Raw genomic sequence first — 22,753 nt, forward strand, 5'->3', positions numbered from 1 at the left:
GTTGATATTATTTTCGCTGAAAATTGTATTACATATATGTAAAGATTACAATACCTACAAGGACTCCTCACTGAATATAATAATAATAGTAAGCAGTAACATACACAGAGGAAAAAGCAAAAGGTATAGATTTAGTCAAAAAGTTTTACACAGACTAAGTAAAAATCAATCTTATGTCAATGTCATAAAGACGTTTTTTTCTCACTTGAACTATAACGAGCTAAGATTTACAAGGTAGTTTATAATGTATTTTAGTTATTATACTCTCCAAAGTTCATATATTTTGACGTGCTCTTTCACGCCAATATTGGAGCGAAGAGCAATATATTTTGTTTTGAAAAAAAAAAGATTTTCTGCCAAGTTATTTGCGTTGCATTCTTCTTGGCAACGATGGTATTTCCGAAAGCGATGGTAGTTTAAAAAAAATGACACGTAAAAGAGCCTTTTGCAGCCTACGTGCAGAATAAAGTTTTGATTTTTTTAACAAGTGAAGAGCTAGCTGGTCGTTGGGGCGATTGGGCCAAAAGGTTCTCGAGTGGAGACCGCGGCTCGGCAAGCGCAGCGTAGGACGTCCACCAACGAGATGGACGGATGACCTGGTTAAAGTCACGGGTTCCCGGTGATGCAAGTCGCTTCCGACCGACGCAACTGGAGGTCTATGGGGGAGGCCTGTGTCCAACAGTGAACGTGCTACGGCTGATATGATGATGATGATGAGCTGGCATTACTTGAGCGCGGTGTCAACTCTGGTGGGAGCCGGGCGGTGTGGGGTCAGTCGGGCGGCGTGGGCGGCGGGGGCGGCGGGGGCGGGGGCGGCGGGCGCGCCAGGCGGGTCGCGCTCGCCAGCGAGTAGCTCTCCGGCTGGAAGGTGGCGGGCACTGCAGGTGCGGGTACTGCGCCGTGCGCCACGCCCACTCGCCGCCCCCGCCGCCCCCCGCCCCCGCCCCCGCGCCGCCGAACCCGCCGCCCGCGCCCGCGCCGCCGGGGACCCCGCCGCGCGCGCCGGACGCGCCGCCGGGACGGACTCCTGCGATCACATCAACCTTTACACACCTTCTGTACCAAAGATAACACACACACACACACACACACCCACAAACATCACGCCAGTACCTCTTCCCAAATGGGCAGAGCACACGAAACGTTACGGCTCTGGAGCCACTTTTAGCAATTTTAGGTTTTAAGTTTGACAAAAAACGGTACAATAGTGACAGGTTGCTAGCCTGTCGCCTACGGTATACGTTAACCTATATCCTCAGTCGCCTCTTACGACCTCCACGGAAGAAACGGAGAGGTGTAATTCTAACCCGACACCACACGAAAGATAACGAGTGAAGATATACAGGGTGTAACAATTAGATCTGTCAGTATGGGAACGTCTAAAACTATAAGACATACGAAGATCTATTCTTAGGAATCATGGCATCGATTTACTAACAAGAAAAACTGCATTCATACATTTAAAAAAAACTAGTACTCTGTTCGGGAATCGAACCCAGTGGTTTTGAAAAATAAAACTTACATTATGTGATAGTATTCACATTAGCAGTTGTTACTCGAAAATGTGCTCTATGGCTGCTAGTAACGGATGGTGATGGGCGGGCAGGTGCATGTAGCGAGTGTTGAATAGGCCATATGCAAGGAGCAAAAATTTTCTCTAAAAATAATTTGACGCGATGCAAAACTCAAAATTAAACGAATGACATACTCGTAAATTCAACAATATCTGTTGAAAAATAATGAAGACACGAGAGAATCAATTGTGCATTTCATCTCTTTCTAGAAAAAATAAATTTAGTAAATGCTTTCTATGGACGTCATATGGCTTAACCCTCTGTAGCATACAGTAGACTGTATTGTATTTTTCACCTATGATGAGTTCTGTAACACTTGAAAATTTTCCGAATTACGCATAAGTACTAAGTATGTTCGCAAAATATTTTTAAAAATATATAGCAATATCAGTGTCCATTAAATTGACTCCATCGAATACGATAGAAAAATATTATTTTTTAAATGACGCAATGTGTTTATAACTCTGTGCTTTTCTGTAACGACAGCTTGGGTTTTAATTAAAGAAAAATGAAATGAAACGGAACAGAGCAGTGACGTGACACAACACTATCGGCAATTGCCGCGGTTCATTATTCGATGCCAGTGAACACTAAGATATTTTAAATTTTTGAGCAAAACTTGCAAGATTTTGTAAACGCGGCTATTTGGCATACGGACACAGCCAATTTGTGCCTCTTGTGGCCAGTGCTTGTCAGTATCACTGTCAGTACGAGTGCGTCTCCCTTGTATACGAGTTGAGTTTCCGTTGCATTTTCTCTGCATTTTATTTGGTTATTGTTCATTTCTGTTATTATTGTTGTTGACTTTTGTTTGTTGTTATTTTTTGGCAAAATGCCGAAACGGTCTAAAAAGACTGTTTTGAACTTCCAGAGTCGGGAGTTTGTAATTCGTTTGAGGGATTATTTCGTGTCGTAAGGACGACCATCGGACCACGGCCATCAGACGGCTCAGATACAATATCCCCCCAGCTACAATAAACCCGGGTCACCTTATAGTAAATAGTCACCGTAAAGAGCCGTCATAAAAATAAACAATGTCGCGTGAAGGTACCTATGTTGGTGGTTGTGACGGCGTGGATCGTACAGACCTGCCGGAAACATGCTTCGTCGTAACGGCGCGTAGCCCGGTGGGGTCCAACCATTACCCAAAGGAGCCAAAACTTATTTACATCATAAAGTTTGCTTTCGAAACTATGAACATGTCAATATTTTGCTGGGTTAACTTTAAGGTACAGTGTACACAGTGGATCATGCAAGGCTATGCATTATTGCCATAGAACATATAAAATTATTAACCTACTATGATGAGGTGCCTTGTTTCTCGTACAAACTACCAGTGCTGGTTATGTAAGATGGTTATTTATGGGGAACAAGGGGATGGATTCCATGCTGGCCCACGAATCAAATTGATTGACTGTACACAATGGCGACGGCCTGCAGTGATCCATTGTGTACCGACATTTACATTTGAATTTACATTTACAGTGCCGAGGTGGATACAGAGAAACGAGAATTTTTTTACCACCCCAAGGTTCAATCCAAGGTTCAATGTCAGTTGTATGGCTTAAAAAATCACAGCCTACTTTCACTTAAAAGTCAATGCGATAATCATAATTATTGCCTTAACACTTATCTGATGTATATTTAAAACTTGCGCACATAGTTTCATTCAAATGAGTCCCATGGGTAAGGGTTAAATATTGATGATGATGAATTAGAAAATGAAATAACGAAATGTCTCAGCTCACGTCATATGTAAAAAAATACATAAAAAAATGATAATAAAAAAGTGTATGGGAATACGTATATGGGGTGGTTGCAATGCGATGAGCTAGTCGAGCAGGTAATGGCTAGGGGTACTGACTAGTGAAGCGCCGTTTAAAGCAGCTGGCTCACCGACGACGAGGAAACAATTAATTGTCCCTCGTTATTTATTAAAAGTACAACTTTGAATAATATTACAGTCGATGCCAAAGAGATACTTTACTACCTTGTCGCTGTCACTTTATGTTTGACCTTTTATATAAAATTGTCAGAAGACAAACAATGATAAGTTACTAAAGTGCAAAGATATCTTTGAGCTCGACTGATTATTTTATGAACTACGTGTATCTTACATACAACATTAAACGTATCAAAAATATGAATTTTATATTTCATCGTTGTAACAGGTATGACAAGGATCATCATCATCTCAGCCTATATACGTCCCACTGCTGGGCACAGGCCTCCTCTCAGATCAAGAGGGCTTGGGCCATAGTTCCCACGCGGGCCCAGTGCGGATTGGGAACTTCGCACGCACCATTGAATCACTTCGCAGGTTTGTGCAGGTTTCCTCACGATGTTTTCCTTCACCGCAAAGCTCGTGGTAAATTTCAAATGTAATTCCGCACACTTGAAATTTACCACGAATTTGACAAGGATACATTGAAGAAATTGCGGGTGGATGTTTGCCTTGGGAGCAATCAAAGGCAAATGTGGACACACAAAATAGAAAATGTGTCTAGTATTAATTTGAATGATCAATAAGATGGCGTTCTAAGGAGGAAGCCTTTGTTCAGCAGTGGATCTTCCGGCTGATGATCAATTTGAACGCTAGTCGTTCGCACTGTCGATGAACGGGCGTGCTTTCTAGCCTAGTTTTCGCTTATCGCGGTCCATGGACAGCTGTCTGAATCATGTTGCGCACGAGTAGTTCCCTGTGAGCCAGCGCCTGGTGAGGTCAGTGTGGCCGGTTACCTGTCGGTGCGTCTCGCGGCTGTTGCTGCGGCCGCCGAACATGAGCCGCAGGCGCGACACGCCGGCGCCCGCGCCGCCGCCGCCGCCGCCGCCACCACCGCCCGCCGACACGCTGGAAAACATACCAACCATACTACATTACATAGGGTGCTATGACTATTATTTATATAAATAAATACTCATAAAGAATTTTACGAAAAAGTGAAAAAAAATCTAATTGAAAAATCCCCATCCTAAAAATGAGTGCGACGTTTACCAGCCTGTATCTATAGGCGAGTAAAATGGGTTTTGTGAACGAGTTATTCACTCTGATTTTTACTTGCCAGAATTGAACTTGCATGCTTGACCACGAAATAGAAAAAAACTAGTGGAACATTTCGGCGAACTGACCTATAACTTCATCTATATCAAACAAGTAGATAAAGAAAACTTGACCTATATCAAACAAGTAGATAAAGAAAAGTACCTTGGCCTTGTTTTAGATAAAAACCTAAATTGGAAACCACACATTGAAAAAATTAAGTCAAAAATAACCTCATTAATAGGAGCACTGCGTGGTATTGCTAGATATCTCCCTCAACAAGTGAGATACACTATATATAACGCGTTGGTCAAACCCCATATAGACTACTTAATCGAAGTATGGGGCACGGCCGCTAAATCTAATCTTAAAGCCATACAAACAACTCAAAATAAATTAATCAAAACGCTATTTCAATTTAACTACCTAACATCATCCCATAAAATATATAAAGAAACTAAATTACTAAACATAACACAATCGTATATATACAACACCTGCATTTTAGTTCGTAAAATATTACATAAAAAAATACTTACTCAAATAAGCTTTACAAAAAAGAAGTTCAAACAAAAAATCCAGCTTCGAAATGCGAACGATCTAGTTTTGCGAGCACCACGCACGAAATATGGGAAAAAATGTGTGTTGTATGAAGGTGCTCAGCTGTACAATAAACTCCCTAAACATATAAAGAATATCAAGTCAGTATATCGTTTTAAAAAAATGCTCAAAAAACATATATTAAATATTGTCACAGACGATAATATATATTAATTTAAAATGTTAACGAAAACATGTGCTTTAGCTGAACGTGTTTTTATTTACATAGACGTTACGGACGTAATTTAAAATATATATGTAAAAAAAAAAAAAAAAAAAAACACCTAACTACACCTGCATAAATAACTAAATACAAAATGCTCAGACATAATTTACAGCAAATAAAAAAAAGTATCATTATAACATTAATTTCGTAGTGACACGAAATACAAAGCAACTACGCTATGCCACTTCCAGTCTGCGTTAGCTCGGAGTTTCGTTGTCTTGTTTACAACTCGGCGCGGCGCACGGATCTTACCTGCACTAGCAATAAGTACCTATCGGCAGAATGCTGTCGGAGTGTTGTATTGTTACCTACCCCCTTTTTATGTTCTCGCTCATTATAAACATACATGTTTAATTTTAAGTTCTCATAATAAGTGAATTGTAAATTCTTAATGAGAATAAATGATCTTTAAACCAAAAAAAAAATAACTTGTGGGACTCCGCATACTAGTAGCAAACGCGAAGCGGCTGCTTGACATTTCCACTAGTTTTTTCTATTCTGTGATTGCCAGGATATTAATCAGCAATATTCATTAAACGTTTTTTATAGTATAAATTAGAGCTAATAGTGTTATAAGCTTATAAATTATGTATATTAATTCTGAATCTCTGAAATTCTGTTTTATTAATTCTGAAGTAAATTTTTATGGGAATAAAGTTCATACCTTTCGACAGCGGCGGCGGCAGCCAGCGGTGCCAGCGGGGCCACGCGGCGCGCGCCAGCCGCCCCGCCGCCGACCCCACCCCCGCCGACGCTCCCGCTCCCGCTCCCGCTCCCGCTCCCGCTCCCGCGCCCGCACCCGCCCCTGGACTACCGCTAGCACCTGCTCCCGCGCCTGAGTGTACCTGCAAACACGCACTGTAGAGTAAAGTCGGGACAGATGCCACACCTTAAGAAATTACTTCATAACTTTTACTGCAAAAACAAAACACATTGTTTTATTAGTCAAATCCAAGCAAGCAAATACTGTCATCTGCGAATTGATAAAAAAATACATTTGATATTTATAAAGCATTAACGATTTTTGCGGACGTCTATATTTTGAAACATCTATCTTACTTAGATACGTACGCTCGCTCGAGCAACAAAGTGTTATTTCTTTATAAGTGGAAACTGTTTTGGCTTATGTATCATCTAAATTAATTTATATTCAACTGTGTCATATATGCTGTTTGTTTCCCAAATAAATAAATAGATGATAGTCCCATAACCTGTAATATAATGTTTAGGGCAGATTCCTGAGTGAGAAACCTGTTTCTGAACCAGTGAGATACACCTTTGTCATCATCAATCACGGTCAGAATTATGTAAAAAAAAGAAACAGGAAACAGGGTATTTATCCTGCAAAAACTTTGATTGCACATTGTTTTGCCATGCAATCACACAGAGCTCAAAATTATTGTAAATTTCATATATAAATTTCGAAAAACTCAAGAGATGCGAGCCCGGGTTCGAGCTCACGATTCTCTGCTTCAGTGGCCATTGGTCAAACCTAGGCCTGCGAAGCAATTCAATGGTGTGTGTGAAGTTCCCAATCCGCAGTGGGGAACTAAAGCTCGAGGCCTTTCATTCTGAGAGAAGGTCTGTGCCCAATAGTGGGCCGTGTATAGGCTGTGATGCGTGGCGTTACCTTGTCGTTCCTGCGCAGCGAGTCCCGCCAGCGCGGCGGCTCGGGCGCGGGCGGCGTGGCGGGCGGCGACGCGCGGCGCATGCGCTCCACGCGACCCGGCTTCTCCTCTGTGTACACTATCTTCTCATAGCTGGCATACAAAAATAACAAACTCCATGTAGTGTACACAATGGACCATGCGCCGTTATTCGTCATGATCCATTGGTCATTATTAATTGTCCGCCATTGTACGCCATTGCTACCCAGTACTGTAGTGGACAACAATTTAATAAGTAAAAATACATTACACGCCCAAAAAACAACCGAAAAACAAACGCAAACATGCTGGCAGTGGCAGCAGCGCACACACAGGTACACGTGTTATGTTCTTTTTACTTCTGTTACGAAATACGATTTTTTGTCACGTGACCGCATTATCTTTCTTTATGCTTAATTTTCTCCTTTTTTACTAACTGAATGTTTTGATTTCGTTGACAAAAAAAAATAATTTTTTTTTCACTGTTTCAATGGATAGCAGACCTGGGTGTTTGATATTAATTTTAGCTTGATAGCTCCACACGATCCTGAGAAAAAATACTTTAATGGACGGACAAACAACAATGTGATCCGTTTCGTTTCTGCCGATTGAGGTATGAAATCCTTAAAACGAATGAAAGTGATCCAGTTCCGATTGAGTATGTTCAAAGTAACAGTAAGTATCCAAGTGATCCATTGTTCCGATCGACCATGTTCAATGTAACGGTAAGTATTCAAGTGATCCACTGTTCCGATTGAGCATGTTCAAAGTAACAGTAAGTACGAAGTGATCTACTGTTCCCATTGATCGAGCATGCACAAGTAACAGTAAGCGAGTGCTGACCCGTCCTTCCCCCTGACGGAGACCGGCTTCCCGGGCGCGTCCCGGCGCGGCGGCGGCGGCGCGCGCGGCAGCGACCGCGCCTGCAACTCCGCTAACGGCGCCGGCAGCGAACTGAACACACCATAAACAATGATCAAAATCATTTATTTTTATGTATTTACTTAACAACATTCATACAGCTAATTACTTCATTAATATTAATAGCGGGTTCGCACTACGTCCGATCCGAATTCGATCCGAATCCGTGAAAATACGGTCCGGAGCAGTCGTAAAACGTTTTGTACGATAATTTACGCACTATTTTTGCAGGTGGTAGGACCTTGTGCAAGGTCCGCCCGGATTGCTACCACCATCTTGCTCGCTAATCCTGCCGTGAAGCAGCAGTGCTGGCACTGTTGTGTTTCGGCGTGGAGAGTAAGACAGCCGGTGAAATTACTGGCACTTGAGGTATCCCATCTTCGGCCTCTAGGTTGTCAACGCATCTGCAATACCCGTGGTGTTGCAGATGTTTATGGGCGGTGGTGATCTCTTACCATAAGGAGACCCACTTGCTCGTTTGCCAACCAGCCACTTAAAAAAAAAAAAAAAACTAGATCTGATTTCTGTCATGCGATTTCACCATAAAAATAACTCTACGACTACTCCGGTCCGTATTTTCACGGGTTCGGATCGGATTCGAATCGTTACAGTGCGCAACCGCTCTAAGATTTATAACAAATTCAGATAAGTGCTTTAAGGCTAGCGTGCAGTAACAGCTCAAACAGACGCGATGCCTCGTAATGCGGATCGGAGTTGCAGACAGTTTTTTTTCTATTTGCAGAGCTTCCCTGCGCGCGCTCGTTTGTTCGCCCGCTCCGCTGCCTCGCTCCACTCAGACGAGCAGGCAACTTAATGTGCCGGGCTCGCCTTTCCCGTCGCAATTTATTTCCAAATACCATAACACAGTAACATCCCACGCATAGTCTAGCAGCCGGCGTGTACCTGGGCGGTAACGCGCCGTACAAGACGTCGGGCACGACCTCCCGCAGCCGTCGCTGCAGCGAGGCGTCTCGCTCGCCGCGCTCCACGCCTAGTAACACGCGGTTCGTGTACACCTGCCGACGCTCCTCCTCCTGTAACACATCATGGTAACACACTGATGGTAACACTGACGGTAACACACCTATGGTAACACGTTGGTAACACATCGATGGTAACATTACATCCATTGGCGAGTACCGCTTGTGTGGCAGCCAGTCGGTGTGCCAGAGGCAGTAAAGTCTAGTAACATTACACTGCGGCGGCCTAACGGTAATCTGTTCCTGTTGTGTTGGCCCGCCCATTGGCACTTGAACTCGCACATTCTTCGAGCTTTCACCGTCTTCATTTCTTCGGCGAATTTCCGTATTCCGGCTCTAAATCAATTTTTCTTCGTATCAAATCAATCTACCACCGACCTGTTTCTTGAGCATGAACTCCTCGAGCGTGACGAAGCCGACGAAGCTGTCGGGCTTGTGCAGCGGGGCTCTTGCGAGCGGCACGGAGCGCGGCTGCGGGCGCGCCGCGAACTCGCTCTTGTCGAAGTCCAGCAGGTTGGGGTTGGACGCGTGGATGTAGTTGAGGGGCGTGGGGGGGCGCGGGGCGGCCGCCCCCCCGGCCGCGCCCCCAGCCCCGCCCCCGGCCCCGCCCGGCGCCGCGCGACGGTAGCTGCGGTAGTGCTCCGTCGGGACCGCACATTCGACTGCTTGCTCTGGAACCATACGCGATACGTTTGCAGGTACTTCGTGCTTTCTTGAGCTTGAGTTTATAGCAGTAACTGCCAATCCCTAAATATTATAAATGAGTAAGTGCGTGCGTCTGTGCGTGTCCGTGTTGATGTGTTATGTTTGTTACTTTTTCACACTAAAACGTCAAATAAACGAATTTGAATTAAATTTGGTATGCAGATAGTTGAACATCTGAAATAGCACATAGCTAAGCTATTTTTGATTCCGATATTCTCACAGGATCGGAATAAAATCATGAAATCTCAACCGCGAGGATTAAAGACATCAGGCGCGGATATTTTATATGGTTATCTCTACGATTAATTACTGGGAATTCCCACTGGAGTTTAGTAGGTAAATCCTGGCATTCCTATTCAACTATCTACTTACAGTCAGCAGCAGAAGTGGATGAGCGGTTACGGTGCTCAAAATCACAGTTAAAGTCAAAGTCAAAGTCAAAATATCTTTATTCAATTTAGGCTATAACAAGCACTAATGAATGTCAAAAAAAATCTACCACCGGTTCGGAAAAACCTCTGTTGAGAAGAATCCGGCAAGAAACTCAACGAGGTATATTTTTTTTAAACAGATTTACAATATTATTAAATCATATCTATTCATCACAAGTATTTAACACAACTTTATTTTTAACACAGTAGGTTCGCTATTTGAAGGGATCGCTAATGCGGATCGGAATTATTTCCAAATTCCACACACACGACTCTACTGCCAACGTAATAAGAGTGTTTAGATTTTAGATCATTTTATGCACCACAACCGGTCATCTACTTCTGCTACTGATTGCACCAGATCTACAATACAATACAACTATTCTTATAGTGCACACCACAAATGAGAAAAATGAACGGTGATGACTGATGACGGTAATGGGACTTTTGGGACAACAATATGATATAAATATTAGTGCCACTTGTCCCATGGGACAACTGGGGCGTAATCATCCCAGTAGTCCCATGATGGGACAACTCAATGGGACTAGTGGGATAGACGGCATTTTTTTGACCTAGTCGTTTATGAATAAAAATAATTATTATTTATTCGCAAAGATAAAATAAAAAAATATTTATACAAGTTGACTGGGTAAAATAAGAATAAAAGCAATGTCTTGCGAAATCGCGAAGCGGTCCCAGCTCAGCATAGTGTTGGCCGTGCAGGCCAACGCTGGTCTTTCGCTGTGACCGCTTGTGACAATTCAAAAAAGTAAACAAAATAATAATAAATAACAAAATAAAAAAAATAAAAAATTAAAAGTTTTTTTTTATTCGACTGGATGGCAAACGAGCAAGTGGGTCGCCAACCTAGAGGCCTAAGATGGGATACCTTAAGTGCCAGTAATTTCACCGGCTGTCTTACTCTCTACGCCGAAACACAACAGTGCAAACACTGCTGCTCACGGCAGGATTAGCGAGCAAGATGGTGGTAGCAATCCGGGCGGACCTTGCACAGGGTCCTACCACCTGCAATAAGTTAAACAACAATCCACGTCCCAATAACCGGCCATAGACCATTAGACTTCGGCACAGCACAATCCGTCAGTTGCCTAGTCTGGCATACATAGGTATGACATCAGTGGCCCTGCCATAATGTGAGACGTCGATAGCTCCTTTTAAGCCGCGGGTAAATTCTAGTTATAACGGGTGTCTCTGACCGTGGGGCTTTAAATCCAAGGGTCGATTCTACTCGCATAACTTAGATACTTTTGTTTTGTAACATTTTCAAATAACTTGAATTTAGATAATTCATTGATCCTCAAAGTTCCATTGTTAAATCAGTGTATCGTGTTGCTGGCAACACAAGATTTTGTAAGCGTTAAGGTTGGTAGAACCTTTTTTCTCTCACACATCCGGTCGTCCATCGGCCATAACACTGTTTCTACGTCTAACAAGACAATTCCGCGTTCTATTTTTGCTCTTTCTAACTGTGTAAGTGTTGGTGTTTTCATAATAAATTTTCATACAGTGCACAGACTTTTCTTAAGAAGAAACAAAAAACAATCTACAGTCCACACTCCCAACATTGGTCCTTCGAACCGGATGTGTGAGAGAAAAAAGATTCTGCCAACCTTAACGCCTACAAAATCTTGTGTTGCCAGCAACATATCGGACATGGCGGTGTTATCGCTGTATCTTGGTACGGGCCTTTGATATGATGATGATGATATAATTTTTGAGGTTTATTTGACATGTCCGAGATAAACAATTCATTATTATCATCATCATCATCATCATCATCAGCCTATGTTCGCCCATTGCTGGACATATTCCTCTCCTATGGCACGCCACTGAGCACGATCGTCGGCCACTCTCATCCAGCTCTTGCCAGCCGTCCTGCGAATATCATCGCTCCACCGAGTCTGAGGACGCCCTACGCTACGTTTGCCGATCCGTCCGATTCGATGTGGTGGAAGATAAACAATTAAATTAACGTCACTTCTCCCTTGTCTATGGTTTTAATTTTTATATTTTTATTTATTCTCCGTCTGACTGGGGCAAAGGAACTGGCTCATGCATACATGTTTATTAAACGTTTGGGCTCCACAGAAAACCAGCGTTGCTGCACATAATGTGCGGCAACACATGCTGAGTGGAGACCCTTTTTGGTATCCTGCCGTGTCACCAAGTGACATAGTTTTAGTGCTAGTTCTAGTCTTAGTTTTAGGTGGTACTTTTGGAGCCAAAATAAACCTATCTTTCTTTCTTTCTATCAATGTTATTGAATGAATAAATAAAATAAATAAATAATGCATCGGTCGCACCTTAGCGGGCTTGTCCTCCTTGTGGCGAGCGCGCGAGAAGAAGCGCAGGTACTTGCGGTCCAGGCTGGTCGCCCCGCCCACACCCACCACACCCACCGCCTCCGACGACTCGCTCCTGACACACACCACCATCATCATCGCACCCCGCACCCCGCACCCCACACACGGCCACCGCTGCCGGTCTGTGCCCCTCAGAATAAGAGGCCTTGGGCCAGGAAGGATTGGCCACATTTACCGATAAATAATAACAAAAAAGGAAAACAGACTCCAAAAAAAAAATAGGAACCGACTACAACGCCCTTGCAATATTTTTCTAGGTACCTAACTAGCTCGAAGTCGGTGATTCAGCATGAGCCAGCAGGAGTGGAACAATAGTCGTTGTAAGTGATAGGTCGAATAAAACTCGTAAATACGTAAAAATGGAAAAAAAAACTTTGTGCGTGTGAGCAGTTGCAGCCTAGCGTTCGCGAAGAGATCGTCTACATAAAGTCAAGTACCGACAATGTGTCGTTTTTAGCCTGCGCATACCCACCAAATTTTTAATATATTTATTAATAAAAGAGGAAGCTAGATGGCGTAAAAAACAACAAATTAATCGTCGCATGAAAATATTAAAATTTAAAAACTAACTTAATCTAGTAAAATTTTAACAAACATTTACATAAAACATCGCGTCGCCTACAATTCCACCCCCTTAGTGATGATGACAGTCATCACTAGAATCCATTTGTGAGGAAAGCATGGCGACGCGAGTCACCGGTCGTCGCAACGTGCCCGTGCGAGTGCGCACGTCCACTACGCGGATGCGTCCGTCATCCCCGGGGAGTGTCGCACTCACTACACCGTGCCGCCATGAGCCACGCTCTAAGTTTGGTTCCACAAGCAAGACATAGTCTCCTATACGCAAGGCCCTACGCTCACTGGTCCACTTTTGTCGCGGTAATAATGTGGGCAAATACTCTTTTAGCCACCGCGACCAAAACATATCCGTTAAGCGTTGAGCGATCCGCCACTGCTTTCTAAGCGATAGATCCACGTCTTCATACTTACCAAAAGAGGGGCCATTGGATGATGTACCTATCAAAAAATGATTAGGTGTCAAGGCCTCGGATAGTTAGGGTCCGTCGAAACATGGGTAATGGGACGACTGTTAACAAGGGCTTCTACTTCGGCCATTAATGTTGAAAGCGTTTCCGGTCGAGGCGCACGTTCCTTGAGTACGATCTTCAAGGCCGTTTTAAAACTGCGGACCATTCTCTCCCAGGCTCCTCCCATTTCTGGGGCTCCTGGGGGTATAAATCGCCAGTCAATCCCCTGACGAGACCGTCACTGCATAGTGCATCTCTGTTTAAGTCTTCGATGCTGCGTTTTATCTCGGAATCGGCTCCTCGTAGGTTAGTTCCATTATCTGAGTAGATAGTGGTAGGTGTTCCTCTACGAGCTATCATTCTTCTCAACGCCATGATAGTGGCGTCCGTGGTTAGGTTCTCCGTTATTTCTACGTGAACGGCACGAATAGTTAAACACGTAAATAACATTCCGTATCGTTTTTGCCTTCCACGACCAACCGTGACTTCCATGGGTCCAAAGAAGTCGAGACCAGTAAAGGTGAACGGCCGTCGGTTGTGCTGCAGCCGGGCGGGCGGAAGGTCGGCCATGCGCTGGGGCTGCGGGGCCGCGCGCCGATACTTGCAGAACAAGCATTGCGCTGCGACGGCACGAACAGTGGGTCGGAGCCTCAAAATCCAGTAGGCCTGCCTCAACTCATTCACCACCAGTTCATGAGCTCCATGAAGAGCACGTCTGTGGTGGTACTCCACGAGCAGCCTGGTCGTCCTATGGTGACCGTCAAGGATAACAGGGCGCTTAGTTCTCTCCGGGACACCGTCAGTTTTATCCACACGGCCGCCAACTCGCAGTAAACCGCTACTATCAAGGTAAGGCGTTAAATTTAGTAACCTACTATTTTTTAATAAAGGCTTATTTTGTTTAAGACACTCTATTTCGGTGGCAAAACAATCGTGCTGACTTTTTTTTATCAATAATTCCTCTGCCTGTTTTAATAATTCATTGTCGATTCGATTATTCTTTCGTTGACATTTACGAATAAAAAATAAAACCCTCACCGTTGTCATTAGTAATCGAATCCACGATGAACTATTATTCTCATCAGGTACCGGAAGTTCGGTGATTTGTCGCGTACTTAGGACGTTAACACATTTTTGCTCACAGATAACTTCATCTGTTTGCTTAGATGTTTTAATGTCTTTGGGCCACTTAAATTCAGGTTCCTTTAAAAAATCAGGTCCCTGAAACCATAAATCCTGAAAGTTCAATGGAGGCGCATCCTCTCTGGTGGCTATATCCGCGGCGTTCAGGCGCGACGGCAGGTGGCGCCACTCGCTCGCGACGGTCAGCTCGTCAATCTCGCCGAGCCGGTGCGCGACGTACGGCTTGTAGCTTCTGGGGTCGCTGCGTATCCACTGCAGTACAGTGCTAGAATCGGTCCAGAAGTACCGCTTGTCTGCCTTCACATCCTTATGTTCGCGCTGTATCATGCTAGCCAAGCGCGCGCCAAGTAACCCTGCTTGCAGTTCAAGTCTAGGTACAGAGACTGGGCGTAAAGGCGTGACGCGGCTCTTACTAGCGACAAAACAAATCTTCACGCTTCCATCCGTACGTATAAAACGCCAATAACTGACTGCAGCGTAAGCTTGAATTGACGCGTCGTTAAATGTATGCAGCTCGGTACGCAAGGTTTTGGGCTCACTTACTACATCCTCCATGTCTGCGTAGCAGCCTGTCCATGGGCCTGAGTCAGCATAGCAGCGAGGAATGCGCAACGTAGCTAAAAGCTTTAACTCATTGAGCCACTTCACCCATTTCGTGTGCTCATCGGGCTGGATGCGGCAATTCCAATCTATACCACTGCGATGAACATTCTGAAATATTATTTTACTTTTAATAATAAAAGGAGACAAAAAACCATGAATGTCGTAAACAGACATAATAAGGCTAAGCATCTTTGCTTTAGTAGGAGGTTCACTTCCATTTAAAATCTCCTCAGGTATCCTATTAAACGACACTTGAAACCCAAACGTGTCATCGGATGGATGCCACATTAAACCTAAAGTGCGCTCAGTCGTATTCATGGATCCGTCCTTGAATTGAACAGCTGACTGCGCGAGCGCCGTGGTCGGTATATTATTTAAAACCTGTTTATCGTTACTCGACCAACCCCTTATCTCAAATCCGCCACATTTATGAATATGACTAATTTCCTTCACTAATTTAATAGCGTTAGTCGCGTCAGTAGTCGAATATAAACAGTCATCCATATAATGACTATTTACTATAACTTGCACAGCTTCCGGGTACAAGTCCTCATACTTTAACGCATTTTTGTTTTTTACATATTGCGCGATAAATGGCGAACAACAACCGCCAAATATTAAACTTTGCATTACACAAATTTTAACGGGAGCGCGCGGTGATTCTTGCCACAAAAACCTAAAAACATGTTGGTCGCTCGGGCGAATTTTAATCCTCAAAAACATGTCTTTTATATCACCTATGATAACTACTTTGTTCTCGCGAAATCGAAACATTATACCCATTAGTGAATTATACAAATCAGGACCCGTAAGCAAGTAGTCATTTAGGCATGTTCCGTTCACCTTAGAAGCCGCGTCAAAAACAAGGCGCAATTTACCCGGCTTGTTAGGGTTCTGAACCCCAAAATGTGGTAGATACCATATGCGGTGAGCCGAGAGTTCATTTTCCTTTAGCTCTCGAGCATAACCATCAGCAAACAATTTGTTTACCTCGTTCCTATACCTGTCTGCGTACGCGTCGTCTTTAAGGAATTTTCGCATTAAAGAACGTAGTCGCGAAGATGCATTTTCGAATGAATCAGGCATTATAAATACGTCCTCTCGAAATGGTAGGCCTACTTCCCACTGGTTTCCGATAAGACGCGCAGTGTCATCTAAAATGTGCAATGCCCTTACATGCTCACTATTATCACGACGTAAGGTTGAAACTCCGATGGCATCTAAAGAAAAATAATTTTTAACTAACTCGTTTAATTTAATGATATTGTTTTCTATACCTTCATTTGAGTGAGCGAGGTGGAACACATTAGCAGCGTTGGAGTGAGTGCGACCGCAATAACCATGGATAGACCAGCCTAAATTACATCTAGAAGCATAAGGTTCATTTTTGTTGCCATGAATTATTTCGAGGGGTGCAATTAAAAAGTAATTATCTTCCCCAATCAACAAACGCGGAACTACACGGCTTTTACAAACATAATCCTTTACTTCAGTTAAACGCTTGCAATTGAGTGAATTTATAACAGATAAATCTTGAATAGGTAAATTTAACTTTGACACTTTGCGTAACTTAATGTCATAACTATTTTGTCCATGTTGTCCACTGATTTGAGCACTCACCGTCGGTGCATCGGATTGATACACCTCGAGTCCGAACGCGTCGATAAACTTTATAGCACTCGAGTGTTCACTTTTGAGACCTAACTCGGTGGCTAAGTCAGAGTCAATTATAGATACCGACGCCGCATCGTCCAGCAGGGCGTAGGTCTGCACAATACCGTTAGGTCCACTTATTTGCACTGACACCACTTTTAACATTACGTGATCCGTCGACGAGGGCCTTTCGCTGCCGGAGGCGACGTGGGCCACTGTGGAGGGTCCGCGGGCAGCGGCGGCTGGGCGGGCGGCTCCGGCTGCTCGTGCGGCGGGTCGCAGGCCGCGTCAGCTGATTGCGATGACGTAGGCTTCTGCCAGTGCAACAGGCGGTGGTGTGCGAGTCCACATTTGTCTATGTCGCACACAGGCGCGGGACATGTATTTCTATCGTGCCGTGACGTCAGACAACAATAACACAAACCGGTTTTCTTTACAAATCTCCACTTATCACGTCGCATAGCACGTTTAAATGCACGACACTCTGTTAACAAATGCTCTGATTTGGAACAAAATTTGCAGATTTTGTATCTTCGACGGCAGTTGTAGTAAATATAGGCCGATTAGAACGAAACTTATTTTCGTCGGTTCGTTTCGCCGGTACCGTCGCAGGCGCTTGATCTGTAGGTTTTTTATTAAAATCACGTAACTGTGTCATTCCGACTAAAGACAACATCTCAGCTTCGTGCTTTAGGAATGTACCCAGTATTTCTAACCTAGGCTTGCCTTCTGCTAATTTCTGGTAGGCAAAGTCGGTCCATTTACCTATTAGTGTGCTCGGAAGCTTCGATAAAACAGCTGATGCGAGCTCGGGACTGCGTAAGTAATCTTGCTGATTTAGGGCACGTATTGTTGCTATGCAGTTATTAACTTTAATAGAAAAGTTAATTAGATCGTACTGATACGTAGTAGGTAACGCAGGTAGTTTCTTGAGCTGCGTTGTCAGATTAAGAATTATGACTTCGGGTCGACCAAATCTTAATTCCAGGGCTTCCATCACAGCTGCAGGCGGAGTGTTACCGATAAGCAGGTCAGTCACTGCTTCCTTAGCGTCGCCGCGTAGTGATTTGCGAAGTCTCCACAGGTTTTCTGAGTCACTGAACTTACATATGCTTGTCGACTCATCATAGGCACTCTTAAAATGTAGCCACTCAATACTGTCACCGGTGAAATATGGTAATTCACGCGGAGTAGCAAGACGGCTGATCAGGCGATCGTCATCATGAGGTTCTCCGATGTCATCATCATTTCTCTTAAGGTAAGTGCCAGTTGCTGAATACCGTCACTAGGAACGTCGGTTCGCGGTTGCGGGCTAGGCTCGACCGGTCGACCGCTTTCTGGTGCTGGCTGGTGCTGAAGAACGCGCTGAGGTTCTTCGTAACCTTGATCCAACCATTTCTGAACATTTATGCTCGCTTGATCGGCAACTTCACTTCCGGCTTGGCTGGCTATTTCACTGGGGCAATCTTCGATATCGACTTTTGCTAAGTCAGCTTCTAGCTTCTTATTAATAAGCTCCAGGTGAATCTTTGCCTTCGCTTCAGCGGCTTCCAGCTCCAGTTGTTTGCGTCTGGCTATCGCTGAGGCGGTAGATCGCTTCGATTTTGATGACGTAACGGAGCCACCTTCAACGGACGTAAACGGCGTAGATTTTGGAGCCGTTTTCACCTTCATTTGTTCCAAATCCTTTGGCGGTGGGGCCGGTGGGCAACTATAGGTGCCAAGGTTCGGTTTCTCGACTATAGGTTCCGCGGGTTGCTGAGCCGAGGCACACGCTCTTTGTTCTAGCTCCCATTCTCGGTGCTGTTTACGCGTTAAAATTTTATTCGCCGGCGTGTTAAACATCTCACTGATTAGCGATCCGGTTCGAAGACCACTTTATTGTAAGTGATAGGTCGAATAAAACTCGTAAATACGTAAAAATGGAAAAAAAACTTTGTGCGTGTGAGCAGTTGCAGCCTAGCGTTCGCGAAGAGATCGTCTACATAAAGTCAAGTACCGACAATGTGTCGTTTTTAGCCTGCGCATACCCACCAAATTTTTAATATATTTATTAATAAAAGAGGAAGCTAGATGGCGTAAAAAACAACAAATTAATCGTCGCATGAAAATATTAAAATTTTAAAACTAACTTAATCTAGTAAAATTTTAACAAACATTTACATAAAACATCGCGTCGCCTACAGTTCGTCTACCTACATTACTGGGTTTAATCCCTCCTGCTGGGTCATGCTCAGTCACCAACTTCGAGCTAGTAGGTACCTAGAAAAATATTTTCAAGGGTAGTCCGTTCCATTTTTTTTTTTTGGAGTCAGTTTTACTTTTTTGTTCAAAAATTTCTTTATTTCTCACTTTTTAGTGATTCATAGCCAAAGTACATCTCACAACGATTCCATTAAGCCCAGACACGGCTAAGTTACGTTGTTTTATAACAGAGTTCCGTGGCCTACCTTCTGGCTTCAGCATCAGATCAGTTCGAAAGAATCATTAACTTTAAGCTTCTTCTTAGTCGCTTATCAAGGTATATTAAACATGATTGTTTATAAGACGAGCGAGTATTACTTAGCTTTGACGAGTTCCATTGGTCATCTACGGTCTTCTTCATCAGGTCCAGTTTACAAAATGATACTTTCTGAATGTAAATAATGCTTATCCTAATGCTAAAATACCAAAATGGCCATAGGTGTGCCTATAAAATTTGAGGTTTGCCCTCGATTTCTCTAGGATCCCATCATCAGATCTTACTTGGTGACAGTGGGACCACCTCAAAAGAGTACTCTTTCGAATAAAAAAAAATTTGAAAATCGGTCCACAATTGACTGAGTAATCGGTGTACATACATAACAATAAAAAAAATACAAACATTAGAACATAGAACCTCCTATCCTTTCCTAAAGTCGGTTAAAAATAAACCCCCTTCCAAAAAAAACGGGCACTTATGGTTTTTGTATTTTATGTGCATGAAAAACCATAGGTGCCCTTTTTTTTGAAAGGGGGTTTATATAAAAATCAGTTGTTCTTATTTATTTTCACAGATAAAAAGAATCTCAACAATCTTAATCATAAGATAAAATAAATGAGAATAAAAAAAAACTACGGCCCAAGCCCTCTTGTTCTGAGAGGAGGCCTGTGCTCAGCAGTGGGACGCATGTAGGCTGGGATGGTGGTGGTAAAAAAAGAACCCAACAATCCAACAAGCATTCCACAACGAAATTACAATATGGCCGCCACGTCCATTCGCTCGCCCGTATTCGTGTTTGACAAGAACTGAGTGCCTGGTAGGTATGGTCAGCATCAAAAGTAGCTGGTTACTTTTTTACTCTGTCACATTAATACATTAAAATTTGTCAATCTTGTATGGTGCAAAGTACGTGGCTGTAAAACGACAAAGTACAAAAGTAACCAGTTACTTTTGATGCTGACTGTACCACTAAACTTAATGCGCGCAGTGATAGCGACGCCCATCAAAGAGCTTGCGATAATTTAGCGACAGTCGTTGGTCTCGAGGTGTTTACTATCGGGTGTCCCAAAAAGGACGCAAGATTTCAATTTGCCGCCATTTTTGTATTTTAGTGCTGGCAACCCTAAAAAAAAACCATTTGACAGCTGAATGTTTAGGGTTTGTAAAAATGGCGGGTTATACGAAGGATCAACGCGTTTTTATTATTGAACAATATTTCAAAAGAAGTTTGGCGTGTACGGTTCGAAAATTCCGTGCAAAATATGGTCGGAATATTGACTTGACTTCATCAACTGTGAGCAGTGGTTGCAAAATTGAGAGAGAGTGGATCAATTCATGATGTTCATTCCACTGGTCGTCCAAAAACAAGCCGTTCAAATGGCAATGCTTTAAAAGAGGAAATTCGACGCATCTATGCAAAATGGTCATAGAAAATGTTGACAAAAGAGTGCGTATGTGCCAGCAAAGCCTAGGAGGACATTTGCCTGACGTATTATTCCACAAATATGCATAATGTGCGTGCTATTTTATGTATTTCAAGATTTAATATACAAATATATAATAACGAAAAAAAATGTCTTTTTCATCAATTTCAAATCTTGCGTCCTTTCTGGGACATCCTTTATAATACTTGTCAACTCTTGTCGAATAGACTATGAGCAAACAATTAGTTTCAGAGATTTCAGGTGTTATATTACATACCTCTGCATCCGGTGCGTGAGTTTCTTGAGCGAGCCAAACTTGGACTTGTCCTTCTCTTTTTCCTTGTCCTTCTCTCTGTCCCGCTCGCGGTCGCGCGTCCTCTCGCTCTCGGCGTCCGAGTCCGTCGAGTAGTCCGTCTCAGAATACTGCTTCGGCATCTCCCCTGATGTCTGAAATCACCAAGTGTACACGTTTGTGTGTCGCTCTGAAGCGTTAAGGCTGCCTATTGGTGGCACGCTGTATGAGCGCGTGGGAGCGTGTCACCTGCGGCGCGGCGTGCTCGTGCGTGGCGCGCTGTATGAGCGCGTGGGAGCGTGTCACCTGCGGCGCGGCGTGCTCGTGCGTGGCGCGCTGTATGAGCGTGTGGAAAGCGTGTCACCTGCGCGCGGGCGTGCTCGTGCGTGGCGCGCTGTATGAGCGTGTGGGAGCGTGTCACCTGCGGCGCGGCGTGCTCGTGCGTGGCGCGCTGTATGAGCGCGTGGGAGCGTGTCACCTGCGGCGCGGCGTGCTCGTGCGTGGCGCGCTGTATGAGCGTGTGAAGCGTGTCACCTGCGGCGCGGCGTGCTCCTCGTGCGTGGCGCCGCTGTATGAGCGCGTGGGAGCGTGTCACCTGCGGCGCGGCGTGCTCGTGCGTGGCGCGCTGTATGAGCGCGTGGGAGCGTGTCACCTGCGGCGGCGGCGGGGGCGTGCGTGGCGCGCTGTATGAGCGTGTGGGAGCGTGTCACCTGCGGCGCGCGTGCTCGTGCGTGGCGCGCTGTATGAGCGTGTGGGAGCGTGTCACCTGCGGCGCGGCGGCGTGCTCGTGCGTGGCGCGCTGTATGAGCGCGTGGGAGCGTGTCACCTGCGGCGCGGCGTGCTCGTGCGTGGCGCGCTGTATGAGCGCGTGGGAGCGTGTCACCTGCGGCGCGGCGTGCTCGTGCGTGGAGCGCTGTATGAGCGCGTGGGAGCGTGTCACCTGCGGCGCGGCGTGCTCGTGCGTGGCGCGCTGTATGAGCGCGTGGGAGCGTGTCACCTGCGGCGCGGCGTGCTCGTGCGTGGCGCGCTGTATGAGCGCGTGGGAGCGTGTCACCTGCGGCGCGGCGTGCTCGTGCGTGGCGCGCTGTATGAGCGTGTGGGAGCGTGTCACCTGCGGCGCGGCGTGCTCGTGCGTGGCGCGCTGTATGAGCGTGTGGGAGCGTGTCACCTGCGGCGCGGCGTGCTCGTGCGTGGCGCGCTGTATGAGCGCGTGAGCGTGTCACCTGCGGCGCGGCGTGCTCGTGCGTGTGCGCGCTGTATGAGCGTGTGGGAGCGTGTCACCTGCGCGCGGCGTGCTCGTGCGTGGCGCGCTGTATGAGCGTGTGGGAGCGTGTCACCTGCGGCGCGGCGTGTTCGTGCGTGGCGCGCTGTATGAGCGCGAGCCAGGCGCGCGCTGTGTCCGCCGACTCGCAGGCGAAGTAGAAGGCGGTCCCGGTGTGGTAGACCTTGAAGGCGTGCGGGCGCGACTTGACCTCGCCGGCCGCCGCCGCCGTGAACCCCGCCAGCTGGATCATGCAGTCCGCGCGCGAGCACTGCGACACAAGACCGAACTGTATTATGGTAGCGACCAGGGGAGCCTATACCTTCTACGAATAAAGTTGTATACGTATGGTCGGTTTTAGTATTCCGTGGTAGTGGT

At 45.1% G+C, this 22,753-nt stretch overlaps 1 protein-coding gene across 1 annotated transcript in view; it reads right to left on the reverse strand.

The window, feature by feature from the left end:
- Positions 1–724: 724 nt before the first annotated feature.
- The window catches only part of cnk (connector enhancer of ksr), a 36,775-nt gene continuing 14,746 nt past the window's right edge, over positions 725–22,753 (reverse strand). The window contains 12 exon segments of the mRNA XM_074095829.1: positions 725–1,027; positions 4,314–4,425; positions 6,105–6,163; positions 6,208–6,285; positions 7,071–7,200; positions 7,930–8,040; positions 8,911–9,041; positions 9,366–9,571; positions 9,574–9,658; positions 12,451–12,565; positions 21,100–21,269; positions 22,452–22,646. Coding sequence (XP_073951930.1) covers positions 725–1,027; positions 4,314–4,425; positions 6,105–6,163; positions 6,208–6,285; positions 7,071–7,200; positions 7,930–8,040; positions 8,911–9,041; positions 9,366–9,571; positions 9,574–9,658; positions 12,451–12,565; positions 21,100–21,269; positions 22,452–22,646 — 1,695 coding nt within the window.

This window comes from Choristoneura fumiferana, chromosome 12 (assembly GCF_025370935.1).
Source record: "Choristoneura fumiferana chromosome 12, NRCan_CFum_1, whole genome shotgun sequence".
NCBI classification, from domain to species: domain Eukaryota; kingdom Metazoa; phylum Arthropoda; class Insecta; order Lepidoptera; family Tortricidae; genus Choristoneura; species Choristoneura fumiferana.